We start from the raw sequence: 23,109 nt of genomic DNA on the forward strand, positions 1-23,109 counted from the left end.
ATAAAACAACACAAAAAAAAATCAGAAAATTGTTATAACAATGGAATGACACAAGGAGAAAGTACTGAACTACTGAAACATATTTAATATTTTATATAAAAGGCTTTTGTAATGACGGCAGCTTAAAGACGCCTCTCATATGGAGAATGAAGTCACATGTATTGCTCAGATGCGAGTTTTTCACAGACCTCAACAGAGTGTAGAAATCTTGACAGTTCTGTGGGTCTCGTCTGTCAAATCTTTATTTTGTATTTTCTATTGGGTTTAGGTCAGGTGATTGGCTGGGCCATTCTACAGCTTGATTTTCTTTCACTGAAAGCATTTGAGAGTCTCCTTGACTGTGTTTTGGATTATTGTTTTGCTGAAATGTTCACTCTGGTTTCATCTTCATCCTCCTGCTAATGTACTGAAGCAGCTGATACTCATTTACAATGAGGAAGGGCGGAGGGCTGCTGAAGAACTACTGAGAAATTTCAGCTGCTGTCTGGGCTTTCACTGCCTTTCTACACATCCCTTTCTTCATGTGTTTAATAATTCTTCCCTGCGTTATTTCATTTTATTGCACATAACTTCATTTGTAAACTAGATTTGTTTTCTTTGCACATGGATTTCTTTGGTTGTTATCAACACTCAGTAAAAACCAACATCCAGTAAAGTCTACAGCATATTTAGAAATACGTTTTCTGGGAAAATGGTGACATGTTCAATACTTATTTTGCTTGTGACTGCTAAAGGGGAAAACTTTGAGGTATTATCACATCACGCAAAGGGTAATTTTTTTGCCATTAGCATCTATGACACATGAAAAAGACTCCCGTTCCTCAGACTTGGCTGATGTGGATTTCCTAACAGTTAACTGACTGTTTTCTAATGCAAGCTGAAGGACAGCACAACTTCACTTTGCTCTGTCATGTTGGTAAAGCCCGCTCTGAGGACCGTTATGCAGATGATACACGCACAGACTGTGTGGGATAAAAGAAGCACAGGTCCATGCGTTCAGCATGTGTAACAGCCTTTAACACTGCCTGTACCAGTGCTCAATAAGAATAAGGAAATCACAGATATGCTATTGCGAATTAATGTCTGGACTCAGGAGCACTATATTGTTAGATGCCTACTCGAGTTCAAATTACACCAGAGTTACTAACCACTACCGCATTTTTTTCAGAAATTTATTGCAGACCTCTACCTGCAAGCTTTGAAGTATGAAAAAGTCACTCAAAAGTAACGTAACACATTGCTTTTCATAAAAAGTAACTGAGCAAAGTTACTTTTCTGGGAGTAACTCAATATTGTAATGCATTACCTTTAAGGGTTACTTTCCCCAACCCTGGTAACCACTGCCATCCATAATAGAAAAAACAAATACTAGGGAGGTCAATGGTTAAAGGTTTCCAACATAATCAGGTTTCAATAAATCAGTTTTGTTGAGTTCAACAGAACAAAAAACTAAATGTCATTTTTGGGCGAAGTACCCCTTTAACTTACCTCAGACTTACTATAATGACTTCACACACCGAACACACAAACGCATCCGTGTGAGCGTGCAGCGGACGGGAGGTTTCCCACTATCTCCCAGCAGTCTATCTCCGGGTCGTACCTCTCTATACTCTGCAGGTACGTTCCCTTAGAGTATGAATATCCTCCTGCTACATAGATGCACCCGTTTATGACAGCCGATCCGCACTCCATCCTTCTCTCCTTCATGGCACACATCTGTCTCCATTCATCTCGCTCGGGGTCGTAGCAGTCTGTGATAGTCGTCTGACCGCCAACCAGATAAAGCTTATTGTTTAAGGACACCGAGCAAAGGCCGTACTCTGAAAAGAAAGACATCTTTTGAGTTTTTCACATTTAAAAAGAAAGGAGGAAGAATGTAAATGCCTTTTTTCCATAAGATTTTAAATAAATGTTTGATGTCATCAGAATGTGTCTGTGAAATTTTGGCTTGTGATACCTAACAGATCAAGTTCTCAAATGTGCCGTTATTTGGGTTTAAACTAAAGCATTCAATTTTTGTGTGTCAATTTAAATGCAAATGAGCTGCTGCATTCCTGAAGAGGGTGGAGTCTTTACATGCTATTCTGATAGGCACAACAAAACAAGCACATTTTTATGTTGTCAAAATATCAGAAATAACCAGTGGTAAATTAAAGACAGTATAATACAGGATAAGTCTAAAAAATGATACATTTATTTAGTTAATGAGATTGACAGGTGGATTGGTGCAACCCTCTGGTTATAGGCCAAGTGAACCAATGTTTACACCCAGGTCATTTTAAAATGACAGGCAAAGGAGCAAAGGTGGCTTTTGCAAGCAGAGTGGCGCAGCGAAAGCGTGCTGGGCCCATAACCCAGAGGTCGATGGATTGCAACCATCCTCTGCTAAGAGCGGATGCATATGTCATGCATGAAAACTAGTCTTTTATGATTTTCGTAGCTCGACAACGAAAAACAAAGTAATCTTGAACTCGCAAATACAGCATCAAGGCTTAGAAAGAAGTCAAAATAGTCGATCTACAGAACTGCATGTGTGTGTTAACCCAGATTAAATTGCCCAATAACTTGCTTGTCCTTTTGCTGTACCCTAATGGATTATGCACTGACCATTTAAGCCACAGGCTGAGTTCGAGCACCCCTATAGGCAGACCAAAGCAGACTGGCGCAGCGGAAGCGTTCTGGGCCCATAACCCAGAGGTCGATGGGTTGAAACCATCCTCTGCTAAGAGAGAATGCATATGTCATGCATGAAAACTAGTCTTTTATGATTTTCGTAGCTCGACAGTGAAAAACAAAGTAACCTTGAACTTGCAAATACAGCATCAAGGCTTAGAAAGAAGTCAAAATAGTCCTTCTACAGAACTGCATGTGTGTGTTAACCCAGATTAAATTGCCCAATAACTTACTTGTCCTTCTGCGGTACCCTAATGGATTATGCACTGACCATCTAAGCCACAGGCTGAGTTCGAGTGCCCCGTAGGACAGTCCGAAGCAGAGTGGCGCAGCGGAAGCGTGCTGGGCCCATAACCCAGAGGTCGATGGATTGAAACCATCCTCTGCTAAGAGAGGTTGAGCATGTCATGCATGAGAACCAGTCTTTAATGATTTTCGTAGCTCGACAGTGAAAAACAAAGTAATCTTGAACTTGCAAATACAGCATCAAGGCTTAGAAAGAAGTCAAAATAGTCCTTCTACAGAACTGCATTTGTGTGTTAACCCAGATTAAGTGCCTCGTTCACTGGGCCGCCTTATTGTAAAGGAGAAGTATTGCGACAAGTCACTAAGTCTCCAGTTGCCCAATAACTTGCTTGTCCTTCTGCGGTACCCTAATGGATTATGCACTGACCATCTAAGCCACAGGCTGAGTTCGAGCGCCCCTAGAGGCAGACCAAAGCAGAGTGGCGCAGCGGAAGCTTGCTGGGCCCTTAAAGGGTTTTCATTTACGCATATAGATACAACTTGCAAGACGTTTCGCTCAATAGGCAAAAGAATTTAAAAGTCCAGGATTTGAACAAGGACTCTCAGCTCCTCTTTTATAGATGAGATTAGATAAAATAAGAAAAAGGCAGCAGCTTTCACAAGGCACCCAAGTAGTAACTGTACCTTTAAAAAAAATTTCTCTCAGCAGAGGATGGTTTTTATCCATCGACCTCTGGGTTATGGGCCAAACACACTTCCACTGCACCACTCTGACATGAACCACCCCAGATGGGACTTGAACCCACAATCCCTGGCTTAGGAGGCCAGTGCCTTATCCATTAGGCCACTGGGGCAGGACACAGAGAGCAACGGGCAGCTGGAGGGTCGGTGACATGTCCCAAGAATTCTCCTTTCCAATGAGGCATCCCAATGTACTAGGCAATTTTTCTAGGTTAAACGATTTGTCCTCATGCATGCAAACAATAAATTGCACTTAATAGAGGGTGGTTGCCATACTTCACCCTCTGGTTATGGGCCAAGGGAACCAATGTTTTCACCCAGGTCATTTTAAAATGACAGGCAAAGGAGCAAAGGTGGCTTTTGCAAGCAGAGTGGCGCAGCGGAAGCGTGCTGGGCCCATAACCCAGAGGTCGATGGATCGAAACCATCCTCTGCTAAGAGAGCTTGCGCATGTCATGTATAAAAACTAGTCTTTTATGATTTTGGATTAATGGATTATGCACTGACCATCTAAGCCACAGGCTGAGTTCGAGTGCCCCGTAGGACAGTCTGAAGCAGAGTGGCGCAGCGGAAGCGTGCTGGGCCCATAACCCAGAGGTCGATGGATTGAAACCATCCTCTGCTAAGAGAGGTTGAGCATGTCATGCATGAGAACCAGTCTTTAATGATTTTCGTAGCTCCACAGTGAAAAACAAAGTAATCTTGAACTTGCAAATCCAGCATCAAGGCTTAGAAAGAAGTCAAAATAGTCCTTCTACAGAACTGCATTTGTGTGTTAACCCAGATTAAGTGCCTCGTTCACTGGGCCGCCTTATTGTAAAGGAAAAGTATTGCGACAAGTCACTAAGTCTCCAGTTGCCCAATAACTTGCTTGTCCTTCTGCGGTACCCTAATGGATTATGCACTGACCATTTAAGCCACAGGCTGAGTTCGAGCACCCCTAGAGGCAGACCAAAGCAGAGTGGCGCAGCGGAAGCGTTCTGGGCCCATAACCCAGAGGTCGATGGGTTGAAAACATCCTCTGCTAAGAGAGAATGCATATGTCATGCATGAAAACTAGTCTTTTATGATTTTCGTAGCTCGACAGTGAAAAACAAAGTAACCTTGAACTTGCAAATACAGCATCAAGGCTTAGAAAGAAGTCAAAATAGTCCTTCTACAGAACTGCATGTGTGTGTTAACCCAGATTAAATTGCCCAATAACTTACTTGTCCTTCTGCGGTACCCTAATGGATTATGCACTGACCATCTAAGCCACAGGCTGAGTTTGAGCACCCCTAGAGGCAGACCAAAGCAGAGTGGCGCAGCGGAAGCGTTCTGGGCCCATAACCCAGAGGTCGATGGATCGAAACCATCCTCTGCTAAGAGAGCATGCATATGTCATGCATGAAAACTAGTCTTTTATGATTTTGGTAGCTCGACAGTATAAAACAAAGTACTCTTGAACTCGCAAATACAGCATCAAGGCTTAGAAAGAAGTCAAAATAGTCCTTCTACAGAACTGCATTTGTGTGTTAACCCAGATTAAGTGCCTTGTTCATAGGGCCGCCTCAATGTAAAGGAGAAGTATTGCGACAAGTCACTAAGTCTCCAGTTGCCCAATAACTTGCTTGTCCTTTTGCTGTACCCTAATGGATTATGCACTGACCATTTAAGCCACAGGCTGAGTTCGAGCGCCCCTAGAGGCAGACCAAAGCAGAGTGGCGCAGCGGAAGCGTGCTGGGCCCTTAAAGGGTTTTCATTTACGCATATAGATACAACTTGCAAGACGTTTCGCTCAATAGGCAAAAGAATTTAAAAGTCCAGGATTTGAACAAGGACTCTCAGCTCCTCTTTTATAGATGAGATTAGATAAAATAAGAAAAAGGCAGCAGCTTTCACAAGGCACCAAAGTAGTAACTGTACCTTTAAAAAAATCTCTCTCAGCAGAGGATGGTTTTTATCCATCAACCTCTGGGTTATGGGCCAAACACACTTCCGTCACGCCACACTGATACAAACCACCGCAGATGTGACTTGAACCCACAATCCCTGGCTTAGGAGGCCAGTGCCTTATCCATTAGGCCACTGGGGCAGGACACAGAGAGCAACGGGCAGCTGGAGGGTCGGTGACATGTCCCAAGAATTCTCCTTTCCAATGAGGCATCCCAATGTACTAGGCAATTTTTCTAGGTTAAACGATTTGTCCTCATGCATGCAAACAATAAATTGCACTTAATAGAGGGTGGTTGCCATACTTCACCCTCTGGTTATGGGCCAAGGGAACCAATGTTTTCACCCAGGTCATTTTAAAATGACAGGCAAAGGAGCAAAGGTGGCTTTTGCAAGCAGAGTGGCGCAGCGGAAGCGTGCTGGGCCCATAACCCAGAGGTCGATGGATCGAAACCATCCTCTGCTAAGAGAGCTTGCGCATGTCATGTATAAAAACTAGTCTTTTATGATTTTGGATTAATGGATTATGCACTGACCATCTAAGCCACAGGCTGAGTTCGAGTGCCCCGTAGGACAGTCTGAAGCAGAGTGGCGCAGCGGAAGCGTGCTGGGCCCATAACCCAGAGGTCGATGGATTGAAACCATCCTCTGCTAAGAGAGGTTGAGCATGTCATGCATGAGAACCAGTCTTTAATGATTTTCGTAGCTCCACAGTGAAAAACAAAGTAATCTTGAACTTGCAAATCCAGCATCAAGGCTTAGAAAGAAGTCAAAATAGTCCTTCTACAGAACTGCATTTGTGTGTTAACCCAGATTAAGTGCCTCGTTCACTGGGCCGCCTTATTGTAAAGGAAAAGTATTGCGACAAGTCACTAAGTCTCCAGTTGCCCAATAACTTGCTTGTCCTTCTGCGGTACCCTAATGGATTATGCACTGACCATTTAAGCCACAGGCTGAGTTCGAGCACCCCTAGAGGCAGACCAAAGCAGAGTGGCGCAGCGGAAGCGTTCTGGGCCCATAACCCAGAGGTCGATGGGTTGAAAACATCCTCTGCTAAGAGAGAATGCATATGTCATGCATGAAAACTAGTCTTTTATGATTTTCGTAGCTCGACAGTGAAAAACAAAGTAACCTTGAACTTGCAAATACAGCATCAAGGCTTAGAAAGAAGTCAAAATAGTCCTTCTACAGAACTGCATGTGTGTGTTAACCCAGATTAAATTGCCCAATAACTTACTTGTCCTTCTGCGGTACCCTAATGGATTATGCACTGACCATCTAAGCCACAGGCTGAGTTTGAGCACCCCTAGAGGCAGACCAAAGCAGAGTGGCGCAGCGGAAGCGTTCTGGGCCCATAACCCAGAGGTCGATGGATCGAAACCATCCTCTGCTAAGAGAGCATGCATATGTCATGCATGAAAACTAGTCTTTTATGATTTTGGTAGCTCGACAGTATAAAACAAAGTACTCTTGAACTCGCAAATACAGCATCAAGGCTTAGAAAGAAGTCAAAATAGTCCTTCTACAGAACTGCATTTGTGTGTTAACCCAGATTAAGTGCCTTGTTCATAGGGCCGCCTCAATGTAAAGGAGAAGTATTGCGACAAGTCACTAAGTCTCCAGTTGCCCAATAACTTGCTTGTCCTTTTGCTGTACCCTAATGGATTATGCACTGACCATTTAAGCCACAGGCTGAGTTCGAGCGCCCCTAGAGGCAGACCAAAGCAGAGTGGCGCAGCGGAAGCGTGCTGGGCCCTTAAAGGGTTTTCATTTACGCATATAGATACAACTTGCAAGACGTTTCGCTCAATAGGCAAAAGAATTTAAAAGTCCAGGATTTGAACAAGGACTCTCAGCTCCTCTTTTATAGATGAGATTAGATAAAATAAGAAAAAGGCAGCAGCTTTCACAAGGCACCAAAGTAGTAACTGTACCTTTAAAAAAATCTCTCTCAGCAGAGGATGGTTTTTATCCATCAACCTCTGGGTTATGGGCCAATCACACTTCCGTCACGCCACACTGATACAAACCACCGCAGATGTGACTTGAACCCACAATCCCTGGCTTAGGAGGTCAGTGTCTTATCCATTAGGCCACTGGGGCAGGACACAGAAAGCAACGGGCAGCTGGAGGGTCGGTGACATGTCCCAAGAATTCTCCTTTCCAATGAGGCATCCCAATGTACTAGGCAATTTTTCTAGGTTAAACGATTTGTCCTCATGCATGCAAACAATAAATTGCACTTAATAGAGGGGGGTTGCCATACTTCACCCTCTGGTTATGGGCCAAGGGAACCAATGTTTACACCCAGGTCATTTTAAAATGACAGGCAAAGGAGCAAAGGTGGCTTTTGCAAGCAGAGTGGCACAGCGGAAGCGTGCTGGGCCCATAACCCAGAGGTCGATGGATCGAAACCATCCTCTGCTAAGAGAGCATGCATATGTCATGCATGAAAACTAGTCTTTTATGATTTTGGTAGCTCGACAGTATAAAACAAAGTACTCTTGAACTCGCAAATACAGCATCAAGGCTTAGAAAGAAGTCAAAATAGTCCTTCTACAGAACTGCATTTGTGTGTTAACCCAGATTAAGTGCCTTGTTCATAGGGCCGCCTCAATGTAAAGGAGAAGTATTGCGACAAGTCACTAAGTCTCCAGTTGCCCAATAACTTGCTTGTCCTTTTGCTGTACCCTAATGGATTATGCACTGACCATTTAAGCCCGAGGTGCTGAGTTCGAGCACCTCTAAAGGCAGACCAAAGCAGAGTGGCGCAGCGGAAGCGTTCTGGGCCCATAACCCAGAGGTCGATGGGTTGAAACCATACTCTGCTAAGAGAGAATGCATATGTCATGCATGAAAACTAGTCTTTTATGATTTTCGTAGCTCGACAGTGAAAAACAAAGTAATCTTGAACTTGCAAATACAGCATCAAGGCTTAGAAAGAAGTCAAAATAGTCCTTCTACAGAACTGCATTTGTGTGTTAACCCAGATTAAGTGCCTCGTTCACTGGGCCGCCTTATTGTAAAGGAGAAGTATTGCGACAAGTCACTAAGTCTCCAGTTGCCCAATAACTTACTTGTCCTTCTGCGGTACCCTAATGGATTATGCACTGACCATCTAAGCCACAGGCTGAGTTCGAGTGCCCCGTAGGACAGTCCGAAGCAGAGTGGCGCAGCGGAAGCGTGCTGTGCCCATAACCCAGAGGTTGATGGGTTGAAACCATCCTCTGCTAAGAGAGAATGCATATGTCATGCATGAAAACTAGTCTTTTATGATTTTCGTAGCTCGACAGTGAAAAACAAAGTAATCTTGAACTTGCAAATACAGCATCAAGGCTTAGAAAGAAGTCAAAATAGTCCTACTACAGAACTGCATGTGTGTGTTAACCCAGATTAAATTGCCCAATAACTTACTTGTCCTTCTGCGGTACCCTAATGGATTATGCACTGACCATCTAAGCCACAGGCTGAGTTCGAGTGCCCCGTAGGACAGTCCGAAGCAGAGTGGCGCAGCGGAAGCGTGCTGGGCCCATAACCCAGAGGTCGATGGATCGAAACCATCCTCTGCTAAGAGAGGTTGAGCATGTCATGCATGTGAACCAGTCTTTAATGATTTTCGTAGCTCGACAGTGAAAAACAAAGTAATCTTGAACTTGCAAATACAGCATCAAGGCTTAGAAAGAAGTCAAAATAGTCCTTCTACAGAACTGCATTTGTGTGTTAACCCAGATTAAGTGCCTCGTTCACTGGGCCGCCTTATTGTAAAGGAGAAGTATTGCGACAAGTCACTAAGTCTCCAGTTGCCCAATAACTTGCTTGTCCTTCTGCGGTACCCTAATGGATTATGCACTGACCATTTAAGCCACAGGCTGAGTTCGAGCACCCCTAGAGGTACACCAAAGCAGAGTGGTGCAGCGGAAGCGTTCTGGGCCCATAACCCAGAGGTCGATGGGTTGAAACCATCCTCTGCTAAGAGAGAATGCATATGTCATGCATGAAAACTAGTCTTTTATGATTTTCGTAGCTTGACAGTGAAAAACAAAGTAATCTTGAACTTGCAAATACAGCATCAAGGCTTAGAAAGAAGTCAAAATAGTCCTACTACAGAACTGCATGTGTGTGTTAACCCAGATTAAATTGCCCAATAACTTACTTGTCCTTCTGCGGTACCCTAATGGATTATGCAATGACCATCTAAGCCACAGGCTGAGTTCGAGTGCCCCGTAGGACAGTCCGAAGCAGAGTGGCGCAGCGGAAGCGTGCTGGGCCCATAACCCAGAGGTCGATGGATCGAAACCATCCTCTGCTAAGAGAGGTTGAGCATGTCATGCATGTGAACCAGTCTTTAATGATTTTCGTAGCTCGACAGTGAAAAACAAAGTAATCTTGAACTTGCAAATACAGCATCAAGGCTTAGAAAGAAGTCAAAATAGTCCTTCTACAGAACTGCATTTGTGTGTTAACCCAGATTAAGTGCCTCGTTCACTGGGCCGCCTTATTGTAAAGGAGAAGTATTGCGACAAGTCACTAAGTCTCCAGTTGCCCAATAACTTGCTTGTCCTTCTGCGGTACCCTAATGGATTATGCACTGACCATTTAAGCCACAGGCTGAGTTCGAGCACCCCTAGAGGTACACCAAAGCAGAGTGGTGCAGCGGAAGCGTTCTGGGCCCATAACCCAGAGGTCGATGGGTTGAAACCATCCTCTGCTAAGAGAGAATGCATATGTCATGCATGAAAACTAGTCTTTTATGATTTTCGTAGCTCGACAGTGAAAAACAAAGTAATCTTGAACTTGCAAATACAGCATCAAGGCTTAGAAAGAAGTCAAAATAGTCCTTCTACAGAACTGCATGTGTGTGTTAACCCAGATTAAATTGCCCAATAACTTACTTGTCCTTCTGCGGTACCCTAATGGATTATGCACTGACCATTTAAGCCACAGGCTGAGTTCGAGCACCCCTAGAGGTACACCAAAGCAGAGTGGCGCAGCGGAAGCATTCTGGGCCCATAACCCAGAGGTCGATGGGTTGAAACCATCCTCTGCTAAGAGAGAATGCATATGTCATGCATGAAAACTAGTCTTTTATGATTTTCGTAGCTCGACAGTGAAAAACAAAGTAATCTTGAACTTGCAAATACAGCATCAAGGCTTAGAAAGAAGTCAAAATAGTCCTTCTACAGAACTGCATGTGTGTGTTAACCCAGATTAAATTGCCCAATAACTTACTTGTCCTTCTGCGGTACCCTAATGGATTATGCACTGACCATCTAAGCCACAGGCTGAGTTCGAGTGCCCCGTAGGACAGTCCGAAGCAGAGTGGCGCAGCGGAAGCGTGCTGGGCCCATAACCCAGAGGTCGATGGATCGAAACCATCCTCTGCTAAGAGAGGTTGAGCATGTCATGCATGTGAACCAGTCTTTAATGATTTTCGTAGCTCGACAGTGAAAAACAAAGTAATCTTGAACTTGCAAATACAGCATCAAGGCTTAGAAAGAAGTCAAAATAGTCCTTCTACAGAACTGCATTTGTGTGTTAACCCAGATTAAGTGCCTCGTTCACTGGGCCGCCTTATTGTAAAGGAGAAGTATTGCGACAAGTCACTAAGTCTCCAGTTGCCCAATAACTTGCTTGTCCTTCTGCGGTACCCTAATGGATTATGCACTGACCATTTAAGCCACAGGCTGAGTTCGAGCACCCCTAGAGGTACACCAAAGCAGAGTGGCGCAGCGGAAGCGTTCTGGGCCCATAACCCAGAGGTCGATGGGTTGAAACCATCCTCTGCTAAGAGAGAATGCATATGTCATGCATGAAAACTAGTCTTTTATGATTTTCGTAGCTCGACAGTGAAAAACAAAGTAATCTTGAACTTGCAAATACAGCATCAAGGCTTAGAAAGAAGTCAAAATAGTCCTTCTACAGAACTGCATGTGTGTGTTAACCCAGATTAAATTGCCCAATAACTTACTTGTCCTTCTGCGGTACCCTAATGGATTATGCACTGACCATCTAAGCCACAGGCTGAGTTCGAGTGCCCCGTAGGACAGTCCGAAGCAGAGTGGCGCAGCGGAAGCGTGCTGGGCCCATAACCCAGAGGTCGATGGATCGAAACCATCCTCTGCTAAGAGAGGTTGAGCATGTCATGCATGTGAACCAGTCTTTAATGATTTTCGTAGCTCGACAGTGAAAAACAAAGTAATCTTGAACTTGCAAATACAGCATCAAGGCTTAGAAAGAAGTCAAAATAGTCCTTCTACAGAACTGCATTTGTGTGTTAACCCAGATTAAGTGCCTCGTTCACTGGGCCGCCTTATTGTAAAGGAGAAGTATTGCGACAAGTCACTAAGTCTCCAGTTGCCCAATAACTTGCTTGTCCTTCTGCGGTACCCTAATGGATTATGCACTGACCATTTAAGCCACAGGCTGAGTTCGAGCACCCCTAGAGGTACACCAAAGCAGAGTGGCGCAGCGGAAGCGTTCTGGGCCCATAACCCAGAGGTCGATGGGTTGAAACCATCCTCTGCTAAGAGAGAATGCATATGTCATGCATGAAAACTAGTCTTTTATGATTTTCGTAGCTCGACAGTGAAAAACAAAGTAATCTTGAACTTGCAAATACAGCATCAAGGCTTAGAAAGAAGTCAAAATAGTCCTTCTACAGAACTGCATGTGTGTGTTAACCCAGATTAAATTGCCCAATAACTTACTTGTCCTTCTGCGGTACCCTAATGGATTATGCACTGACCATCTAAGCCACAGGCTGAGTTCGAGTGCCCCGTAGGACAGTCCGAAGCAGAGTGGCGCAGCGGAAGCGTGCTGGGCCCATAACCCAGAGGTCGATGGATCGAAACCATCCTCTGCTAAGAGAGGTTGAGCATGTCATGCATGAGAACCAGTCTTTAATGATTTTCGTAGCTCGACAGTGAAAAACAAAGTAATCTTGAACTTGCAAATACAGCATCAAGGCTTAGAAAGAAGTCAAAATAGTCCTTCTACAGAACTGCATTTGTGTGTTAACCCAGATTTAGTGCCTCGTTCACTGGGCCGCCTTATTGTAAAGGAGAAGTATTGCGACAAGTCACTAAGTCTCCAGTTGCCCAATAACTTGCTTGTCCTTTTGCTGTACCCTAATGGATTATGCACTGACCATTTAAGCCACAGGCTGAGTTCGAGCACCCCTAGAGGCAGACCAAAGCAGAGTGGCGCAGCGGAAGCGTTCTGGGCCCATAAACCAGAGGTCGATGGGTTGAAACCATCCTCTGCTAAGAGAGAATGCATATGTCATGCATGAAAACTAGTCTTTTATGATTTTCGTAGCTCGACAGTGAAAAACAAAGTAATCTTGAACTTGCAAATACAGCATCAAGGCTTAGAAAGAAGTCAAAATAGTCCTTCTACAGAACTGCATGTGTGTGTTAACCCAGATTAAATTGCCCAATAACTTACTTGTCCTTCTGCGGTACCCTAATGGATTATGCACTGACCATCTAAGCCACAGGCTGAGTTCGAGTGCCCCGTAGGACAGTCCGAAGCAGAGTGGCGCAGCGGAAGCGTGCTGGGCCCATAACCCAGAGGTTGATGGATCGAAACCATCCTCTGCTAAGAGAGGTTGAGCATGTCATGCATGAGAACCAGTCTTTAATGATTTTCGTAGCTCGACAGTGAAAAACAAAGTAATCTTGAACTTGCAAATACAGCATCAAGGCTTAGAAAGAAGTCAAAATAGTCCTTCTACAGAACTGCATTTGTGTGTTAACCCAGATTAAGTGCCTCGTTCACTGGGCCGCCTTATTGTAAAGGAGAAGTATTGCGACAAGTCACTAAGTCTCCAGTTGCCCAATAACTTGCTTGTCCTTCTGCGGTACCCTAATGGATTATGCACTGACCATCTAAGCCACAGGCTGAGTTCGAGTGCCCCGTAGGACAGTCCGAAGCAGAGTGGCGCAGCGGAAGCGTGCTGGGCCCATAAAGGGTTTTCATTTACGCATATAGATACAACTTGCAAGACGTTTCGCTCAATAGGCAAAAGAATTTAAAAGTCCAGGATTTGAACAAGGACTCTCAGCTCCTCTTTTATAGATGAGATTAGATAAAATAAGAAAAAGGCAGCAGCTTTCACAAGGCACCAAAGTAGAAACTGTACCTTTAAAAAAATCTCTCTCAGCAGAGGATGGTTTTTATCCATCGACCTCTGGGTTATGGGCCAAACACACTTCCGTCTCGCCACACTGATACAAACCACCGCAGATGGGACTTGAACCCACAATCCCTGGCTTAGGAGGTCAGTGTCTTATCCATTAGGCCACTGGGGCAGGACACAGAGAGCAACGGGCAGCTGGAGGGTCGGTGACATGTCCCAAGAATTCTCCTTCCCAATGAGGCATCCCCATGAACTAGGCATTTTTTCTAGGTTAAACGATTTGTCCTCATGCATGCAAACAATAAATTGCACTTAGTAGAGGGTGGTTGCCATACTTCACCCTCTGGTTATGGGCCACGGGAACCAATGTTTACCCCCAGGTAATTTTAAAATGACAGGCAAAGGAGCAAAGGTGGCTTTTGCAAGCAGAGTGGCGCAGCGGAAGCGTGCTGGGCCCATAACCCAGAGGTCGATGGATCGAAACCATCCTCTGCTAAGAGAGGTTGAGCATGTCATGCATGAGAACCAGTCTTTAATGATTTTCGTAGCTCGACAGTGAAAAACAAAGTAATCTTGAACTTGCAAATACAGCATCAAGGCTTAGAAAGAAGTCAAAATAGTCCTTCTACAGAACTGCATTTGTGTGTTAACCCAGATTTAGTGCCTCGTTCACTGGGCCGCCTTATTGTAAAGGAGAAGTATTGCGACAAGTCACTAAGTCTCCAGTTGCCCAATAACTTGCTTGTCCTTTTGCTGTACCCTAATGGATTATGCACTGACCATTTAAGCCACAGGCTGAGTTCGAGCACCCCTAGAGGCAGACCAAAGCAGAGTAGCGCAGCGGAAGCGTTCTGGGCCCATAAACCAGAGGTCGATGGGTTGAAACCATCCTCTGCTAAGAGAGAATGCATATGTCATGCATGAAAACTAGTCTTTTATGATTTTCGTAGCTCGACAGTGAAAAACAAAGTAATCTTGAACTTGCAAATACAGCATCAAGGCTTAGAAAGAAGTCAAAATAGTCCTTCTACAGAACTGCATGTGTGTGTTAACCCAGATTAAATTGCCCAATAACTTACTTGTCCTTCTGCGGTACCCTAATGGATTATGCACTGACCATCTAAGCCACAGGCTGAGTTCGAGTGCCCCGTAGGACAGTCCGAAGCAGAGTGGCGCAGCGGAAGCGTGCTGGGCCCATAACCCAGAGGTCGATGGATCGAAACCATCCTCTGCTAAGAGAGGTTGAGCATGTCATGCATGAGAACCAGTCTTTAATGATTTTCGTAGCTCCACAGTGAAAAACAAAGTAATCTTGAACTTGCAAATCCAGCATCAAGGCTTAGAAAGAAGTCAAAATAGTCCTTCTACAGAACTGCATTTGTGTGTTAACCCAGATTAAGTGCCTCGTTCACTGGGCCGCCTTATTGTAAAGGAGAAGTATTGCGACAAGTCACTAAGTCTCCAGTTGCCCAATAACTTGCTTGTCCTTCTGCGGTACCCTAATGGATTATGCACTGACCATCTAAGCCACAGGCTGAGTTCGAGTGCCCCGTAGGACAGTCCGAAGCAGAGTGGCGCAGCGGAAGCGTGCTGGGCCCATAAAGGGTTTTCATTTACGCATATAGATACAACTTGCAAGACGTTTCGCTCATTAGGCAAAAGAATTTAAAAGTCCAGGATTTGAACAAGGACTCTCAGCTCCTCTTTTATAGATGAGATTAGATAAAATAAGAAAAAGGCAGCAGCTTTCACAAGGCACCAAAGTAGAAACTGTACCTTTAAAAAAATCTCTCTCAGCAGAGGATGGTTTTTATCCATCGACCTCTGGGTTATGGGCCAAACACACTTCCGTCTCGCCACACTGATACAAACCACCGCAGATGGGACTTGAACCCACAATCCCTGGCTTAGGAGGTCAGTGTCTTATCCATTAGGCCACTGGGGCAGGACACAGAGAGCAACGGGCAGCTGGAGGGTCGGTGACATGTCCCAAGAATTCTCCTTCCCAATGAGGCATCCCCATGAACTAGGCATTTTTTCTAGGTTAAACGATTTGTCCTCATGCATGCAAACAATAAATTGCACTTAGTAGAGGGTGGTTGCCATACTTCACCCTCTGGTTATGGGCCACGGGAACCAATGTTTACCCCCAGGTAATTTTAAAATGACAGGCAAAGGAGCAAAGGTGGCTTTTGCAAGCAGAGTGGCGCAGCGGAAGCGTGCTGGGCCCATAACCCAGAGGTCGATGGATCGAAACCATCCTCTGCTAAGAGAGCTTGCGCATGTCATGCATGAGAACCAGTCTTTTATGATTTTCGTAGCTTGACAGTGAAAAACAAAGTAATCTTGAACTTGCAAATACAGCATCAAGGCTTAGAAAGAAGTCAAAATAGTCCTTCTACAGAACTGCATTTGTGTGTTAACCCAGATTAAATTGCCCAATAACTTGCTTGTCCTTCTGCGGTACCCTAATAGATTATGCACTGACACTCTAATCCACAGGCTGAGTTCGAGTGCCCCATAGGGCAGTCCGAAGCAGAGTGGCGCAGCGGAAGCGTGCTGGGCCCATAACCCAGAGGTCGATGGATCGAAACCATCCTCTGCTAAGAGAGCATGCATATGTCATGCATGAAAACTAGTCTTTTACGATTTTGGTAGCTCGACAGTATAAAACAAAGTACTCTTGAACTCGCAAATACAGCATCAAGGCTTAGAAAGAAGTCAAAATAGTCCTTCTACAAAACTGCATTTGTGTGTTAACCCAGATTAAGTGCCTTGTTCATAGGGCCGCCTCAATGTAAAGGAGAAGTATTGCGACAAGTCACTAAGTCTCCAGTTGCCCAATAACTTGCTTGTCCTTCTGCGGTACCCTAATGGATTATGCACTGACCATTTAAGCCACAGGCTGAGTTCGAGCACCCCTAGAGGCAGACCAAAGCAGAGTGGCGCAGCGGAAGCGTTCTGGGCCCATAACCCAGAGGTCGATGGGTTGAAACCATCCTCTGCTAAGAGAGAATGCATATGTCATGCATGAAAACTAGTCTTTTATGATTTTCGTAGCTCGACAGTGAAAAACAAAGTAATCTTGAACTTGCAAATACAGCATCAAGGCTTAGAAAGAAGTCAAAATAGTCCTTCTACAGAACTGCATGTGTGTGTTAACCCAGATTAAATTGCCCAATAACTTACTTGTCCTTCTGCGGTACCCTAATGGATTATGCACTGACCATCTAAGCCACAGGCTGAGTTCGAGTGCCCCGTAGGACAGTCCGAAGCAGAGTGGCGCAGCGGAAGCGTGCTGGGCCCATAAAGGGTTTTCATTTACACATATAGATACAACTTGCAAGACGTTTCGCTCAATAGGCAAAAGAATTTAAAAGTCCAGGATTTGAACAAGGACTCTCAGCTCCTCTTTTATAGATGAGATTAGATAAAATAAGAAAAAGGCAGCAGCTTTCACAAGGCACCAAAGTGGTAACTGTACCTTTAAAAAAATCTCTCTCAGCAGAGGATGGTTTTTATCCATCAACCTCTGGGTTATGGGCCAAACACACTTCCGTCACGCCACACTGATACAAACCACCGCAGATGGGACTTGAACCCACAATCCCTGGCTTAGGAGGTCAGTGTCTTATCCATTAGGCCACTGGGGCAGGACAAAGAGAGCAACGGGCAGCTGGAGGGTCAGTGACATGTACCAAGAATTCTCCTTCCCAATGAGGCATCCCATGAACTAGGCATTTTTTTCTAGGTTAAACGATTTGTCCTCATGCATGCAAACAATAAATTGCACTTAGTAGAGGGTGGTTGCCATACTTCACCCTCTGGTTATGGGCCAAGGGAACCAATGTTTACCCCCAGGTAATTTTAAAATGACAGGCAAAGGAGCAAAGGTGGCTTTTGCAAGCAGAGTGGCGCAGCGGAAGCGTGCTGGGCCCATAACCCAGAGGTCGATGGATCGAAATCATCCTCTGCTAAGAGAGCTTGCGCATGTCATGCATGAAAACTAGTCTTTTATGATTTTGGTAGCTCGACAGTATAAAACAAAGTACTCTTGAACTCACAAATACAGCATCAAGGCTTAGAAAGAAGTCAAAATAGTCCTTCTACAGAACTGCATTTGTGTGTTAACCCAGATTAAGTGCCTTGTTCATAGGGCCGCCTCAATGTAAAGGAGAAGTATTGCGACAAGTCACTAAGTCTCCAGTTGCCCAATAACTTGCTTGTCCTTCTGCGGTACCCTAATGGATTATGCACTGACCATTTAAGCCACAGGCTGAGTTCGAGCACCCCTAGAGGCAGACCAAAGCAGAGTGGCGCAGCGGAAGCGTTCTGGGCCCATAACCCAGAGGTCGATGGGTTGAAACCATCCTGTGCTAAGAGAGAATGCATATGTCATGCATGAAAACTAGTCTTTTATGATTTTCGTAGCTCGACAGTGAAAAACAAAGTAATCTTGAACTTGCAAATACAGCATCAAGGCTTAGAAAGAAGTCAAAATAGTCCTTCTACAGAACTGCATGTGTGTGTTAACCCAGATTAAATTGCCCAATAACTTACTTGTCCTTCTGCGGTACCCTAATGGATTATGCACTGACCATCTAAGCCACAGGCTGAGTTCGAGTGCCCCGTAGGACAGTCCGAAGCAGAGTGGCGCAGCGGAAGCGTGCTGGGCCCATAACCCAGAGGTCGATGGATCGAAACCATCCTCTGCTAAGAGAGGTTGAGCATGTCATGCATGAGAACCAGTCTTTAATGATTTTTGTAGCTCGACAGTGAAAAACAAAGTAATCTTGAACTTGCAAATCCAGCATCAAGGCTTAGAAAGAAGTCAAAATAGTCCTTCTACAGAACTGCATTTGTGTGTTAACCCAGATTAAGTGCCTCGTTCACTGGGCCGCCTTATTGTAAAGGAGAAGTATTGCGACAAGTCACTAAGTCTCCAGTTGCCCAATAACTTGCTTGTCCTTCTGCGGTACCCTAATGGATTATGCACTGACCATCTAAGCCACAGGCTGAGTTCGAGTGCCCCGTAGGACAGTCCGAAGCAGAGTGGCGCAGCGGAAGCGTGCTGGGCCCATAAAGGGTTTTCATTTACGCATATAGATACAACTTGCAAGACGTTTCGCTCAATAGGCAAAAGAATTTAAAAGTCCAGGATTTGAACAAGGACTCTCAGCTCCTCTTTTATAGATGAGATTAGATAAAATAAGAAAAAGGCAGCATCTTTCACAAGGCACCAAAGTAGTAACTGTACCTTTAAAAAAAATTTCTCTCAGCAGAGGATGGTTTTTATCCGTCGACCTCTGGGTTATGAGTCGAACACACTTCCACCGCGCCACTCTGACACTAACCACCCCAGATGGGACTCAAACCCACAATCCCAAGAATTCTCCTTCCCAATGAGGCATCCCCATGAACTAGGCATTTTTTCTAGGTTAAACGATTTGTCCTCATGCATGCAAACAATAAATTGCACTTAGTAGAGGGTGGTTGCCATACTTCACCCTCTGGTTATGGGCCACGGGAACCAATGTTCACCCCCAGGTAATTTTAAAATGACAGGCAAAGGAGCAAAGGTGGCTTTTGCAAGCAGAGTGGCGCAGCGGAAGCGTGCTGGGCCCATAACCCAGAGGTTGATGGATCGAAACCATCCTCTGCTAAGAGAGCTTGTGCATGTCATGCATGAAAACTAGTCTTTTATGATTTTGGTGGCTCGACAGTATAAAACAAAGTAATCTTGAACTTGCAAATACAGCATCAAGGCTTAGAAAGAAGTCAAAATAGTCCTTCTACAGAACTGCATTTGTGTGTTAACCCAGATTAAGTGCCTTGTTCATAGGGCCGCCTCATTGTAAAGGAAAAGTATTGCGACGAGTCACTAAGTCTCCAGTTGCCCAATAACTTGCTTGTCCTTTTGCTGTACCCTAATGGATTATGCACTGACCATTTAAGCCACAGGCTGAGTTCGAGCACCCCTAGAGGCAGACCAAAGCAGAGTGGCGCAGCGGAAGCGTTCTGGGCCCATAACCCAGAGGTCGATGGGTTGAAACCATCCTGTGCTAAGAGAGAATGCATATGTCATGCATGAAAACTAGTCTTTTATGATTTTCGTAGCTCGACAGTGAAAAACAAAGTAATCTTGAACTTGCAAATACAGCATCAAGGCTTAGAAAGTAGTCAAAATAGTCCTTCTACAGAACTGCATTTGTGTGTTAATCCAGATTAAATTGCCCAATAACTTGCTTGTCCTTCTGCGGTACCCTAATAGATTATGCACTGACACTCTAATCCACGGGCTGAGTTCGAGTGCCCCATAGGGCAGTCCGAAGCAGAGTGGCGCAGCGGAAGCGTGCTGGGCCCATAACCCAGAGGTCGATGTATCGAAACCATCCTCTGCTAAGAGAGCATGCATATGTCATGCATGAAATCTAGTCTTTTATGATTTTTGTAGCTCGACAGTATAAAACAAAGTACTCTTGAACTCGCAAATACAGCATCAAGGCTTAGAAAGAAGTCAAAATAGTCCTTCTACAGAACTGCATTTGTGTGTTAACCCAGATTAAGTGCCTTGTTCATAGGGCCGCCTCAATGTAAAGGAGAAGTATTGCGACAAGTCACTAAGTCTCCAGTTGCCCAATAACTTGCTTGTCCTTTTGCTGTACCCTAATGGATTATGCACTGACCATTTAAGCCACAGGCTGAGTTCGAGCGCCCCTAGAGGCAGACCAAAGCAGAGTGGCGCAGCGGAAGCGTGCTGGGCCCTTAAAGGGTTTTCATTTACGCATATAGATACAACTTGCAAGACGTTTCGCTCAATAGGCAAAAGAATTTAAAAGTCCAGGATTTGAACAAGGACTCTCAGCTCCTCTTTTATAGATGAGATTAGATAAAATAAGAAAAAGGCAGCAGCTTTCACAAGGCACCCAAGTAGTAACTGTACCTTTAAAAAAAAGCTCTCTCAGCAGAGGGTGGTTTTTATCCATCGACCTCTGGGTTATGAGTCAAACACACTTCCACTGCGCCACTCTGACATGAACCACCCCAGATGGGACTCGAACCCACAATCCCTGGCTTAGGAGGCCAGTGCCTTATCCATTAGGCCACTGGGGCAGGACACAGAGAGCAACGGGCAGCTGGAGGGTCGGTGACATGTCCCAAGAATTCTCCTTTCCAATGAGGCATCCCAATGTACTAGGCAATTTTTCTAGGTTAAACGATTTGTCCTCATGCATGCAAACAATAAATTGCACTTAATAGAGGGTGGTTGCCATACTTCACCCTCTGGTTATGGGCCAAGGGAACCAATGTTTACACCCAGGTCATTTTAAAATGACAGGCAAAGGAGCAAAGGTGACTTTTGCAAGCAGAGTGGCGCAGCGGAAGCGTGCTGGGCCCATAACCCAGAGGTCGATGGATCGAAACCATCCTCTGCTAAGAGAGGTTGCGCATGTCATGCATGAGAACTAGTCTTTTATGATTTTGGTAGCTCGACAGTATAAAACAAAGTACTCTTGAACTCGCAAATACAGCATCAAGGCTTAGAAAGAAGTCAAAATAGTCCTTCTACAGAACTGCTTTTGTGTGTTAACCCAGATTAAGTGCCTTGTTCATAGGGCCGCCTCATTGTAAAGGAAAAGTATTGCGACGAGTCACTAAGTCTCCAGTTGCCCAATAACTTGCTTGTCCTTTTGCTGTACCCTAATGGATTATGCACTGACCATTTAAACCACAGGCTGAGTTTGAGCACCCCTAGAGGCAGACCAAAGCAGAGTGGCGCAGCGAAAGCGTTCTGGGCCCATAACCCAGAGGTCGATGGGTTGAAACCATCCTCTGCTAAGAGAGAATGCATATGTCATGCATGAAAACTAGTCTTTTATGATTTTCGTAGCTCCACAGTGAAAAACAAAGTAATCTTGAACTTGCAAATACAGCATCAAGGCTTAGAAAGAAGTCAAAATAGTCCTTCTACAGAACTGCATGTGTGTGTTAACCCAGATTAAATTGCCCAATAACTTACTTGTCCTTCTGCGGTACCCTAATGGATTATGCACTGACCATCTAAGCCACAGGCTGAGTTCGAGTGCCCCGTAGGACAGTCCGAAGCAGAGTGGCGCAGCGGAAGCGTGCTGGGCCCATAAAGGGTTTTCATTTACACATATAGATACAACTTGCAAGACGTTTCGCTCAATAGGCAAAAGAATTTAAAAGTCCAGGATTTGAACAAGGACTCTCAGCTCCTCTTTTATAGATGAGATTAGATAAAATAAGAAAAAGGCAGCAGCTTTCACAAGGCACCAAAGTGGTAACTGTACCTTTAAAAAAATCTCTCTCAGCAGAGGATGGTTTTTATCCATCAACCTCTGGGTTATGGGCCAAACACACTTCTGTCACGCCACACTGATACAAACCACCGCAGATGGGACTTAAACCCACAATCACTGGCTTAGGAGGTCAGTGTCTTATCCATTAGGCCACTGGGGCAGGACAAAGAGAGCAACGGGCAGCTGGAGGGTCAGTGACATGTACCAAGAATTCTCCTTCCCAATGAGGCATCCCATGAACTAGGCATTTTTTTCTAGGTTAAACGATTTGTCCTCATGCATGCAAACAATAAATTGCACTTAGTAGAGGGTGGTTGCCATACTTCACCCTCTGGTTATGGGCCAAGGGAACCAATGTTTACCCCCAGGTAATTTTAAAATGACAGGCAAAGGAGCAAAGGTGGCTTTTGCAAGCAGAGTGGCGCAGCGGAAGCGTGCTGGGCCCATAACCCAGAGGTCGATGGATCGAAACCATCCTCTGCTAAGAGAGCTTGCGCATGTCATGCATGAAAACTAGTCTTTTATGATTTTGGTAGCTCGACAGTATAAAACAAAGTACTCTTGAACTCACAAATACAGCATCAAGGCTTAGAAAGAAGTCAAAATAGTCCTTCTACAGAACTGCATTTGTGTGTTAACCCAGATTAAGTGCCTTGTTCATAGGGCCGCCTCAATGTAAAGGAGAAGTATTGCGACAAGTCACTAAGTCTCCAGTTGCCCAATAACTTGCTTGTCCTTCTGCGGTACCCTAATGGATTATGCACTGACCATTTAAGCCACAGGCTGAGTTCGAGCACCCCTAGAGGCAGACCAAAGCAGAGTGGCGCAGCGGAAGCGTTCTGGGCCCATAACCCAGAGGTCGATGGGTTGAAACCATCCTCTGCTAAGAGAGAATGCATATGTCATGCATGAAAACTAGTCTTTTATGATTTTCGTAGCTCGACAGTGAAAAACAAAGTAATCTTGAACTTGCAAATACAGCATCAAGGCTTAGAAAGAAGTCAAAATAGTCCTTCTACAGAACTGCATGTGTGTGTTAACCCAGATTAAATT

At 44.7% G+C, this 23,109-nt stretch overlaps 2 protein-coding genes and 2 non-coding genes across 6 annotated transcripts in view; all 4 read right to left on the bottom strand.

Moving 5' to 3' along the window:
• The window catches only part of phgdh (phosphoglycerate dehydrogenase), a 722,740-nt gene that overhangs the window by 644,516 nt on the left and 55,115 nt on the right, over positions 1-23,109 (bottom strand). The window lies entirely within an intron of this gene.
• The window catches only part of klhl23 (kelch-like family member 23), a 45,056-nt gene continuing 22,017 nt past the window's right edge, over positions 71-23,109 (bottom strand). For all 3 annotated transcript variants that reach the window (XM_087268535.1, XM_087268533.1, XM_087268534.1), the window contains exon 4: positions 71-1,820. In XM_087268535.1, the coding sequence (XP_087124661.1) occupies positions 1,510-1,820 (311 nt within the window). In that variant the 3' untranslated portion in view covers positions 71-1,509. The remainder of the gene's footprint in view (positions 1,821-23,109) is intronic.
• On the bottom strand, positions 3,701-3,773 carry trnar-ccu (transfer RNA arginine (anticodon CCU)). Its single transcript has one exon. It is a non-coding gene; the product is annotated as a tRNA-Arg (tRNA).
• Positions 20,773-20,845, bottom strand: trnar-ccu (transfer RNA arginine (anticodon CCU)). Its single transcript has one exon. It is a non-coding gene; the product is annotated as a tRNA-Arg (tRNA).

This window comes from Danio rerio, chromosome 9, assembly GCF_052040795.2.
Source record: "Danio rerio strain M-AB ecotype USA chromosome 9, GRCz13ab, whole genome shotgun sequence".
In the NCBI taxonomy this organism is placed as follows: domain Eukaryota; kingdom Metazoa; phylum Chordata; class Actinopteri; order Cypriniformes; family Danionidae; genus Danio; species Danio rerio.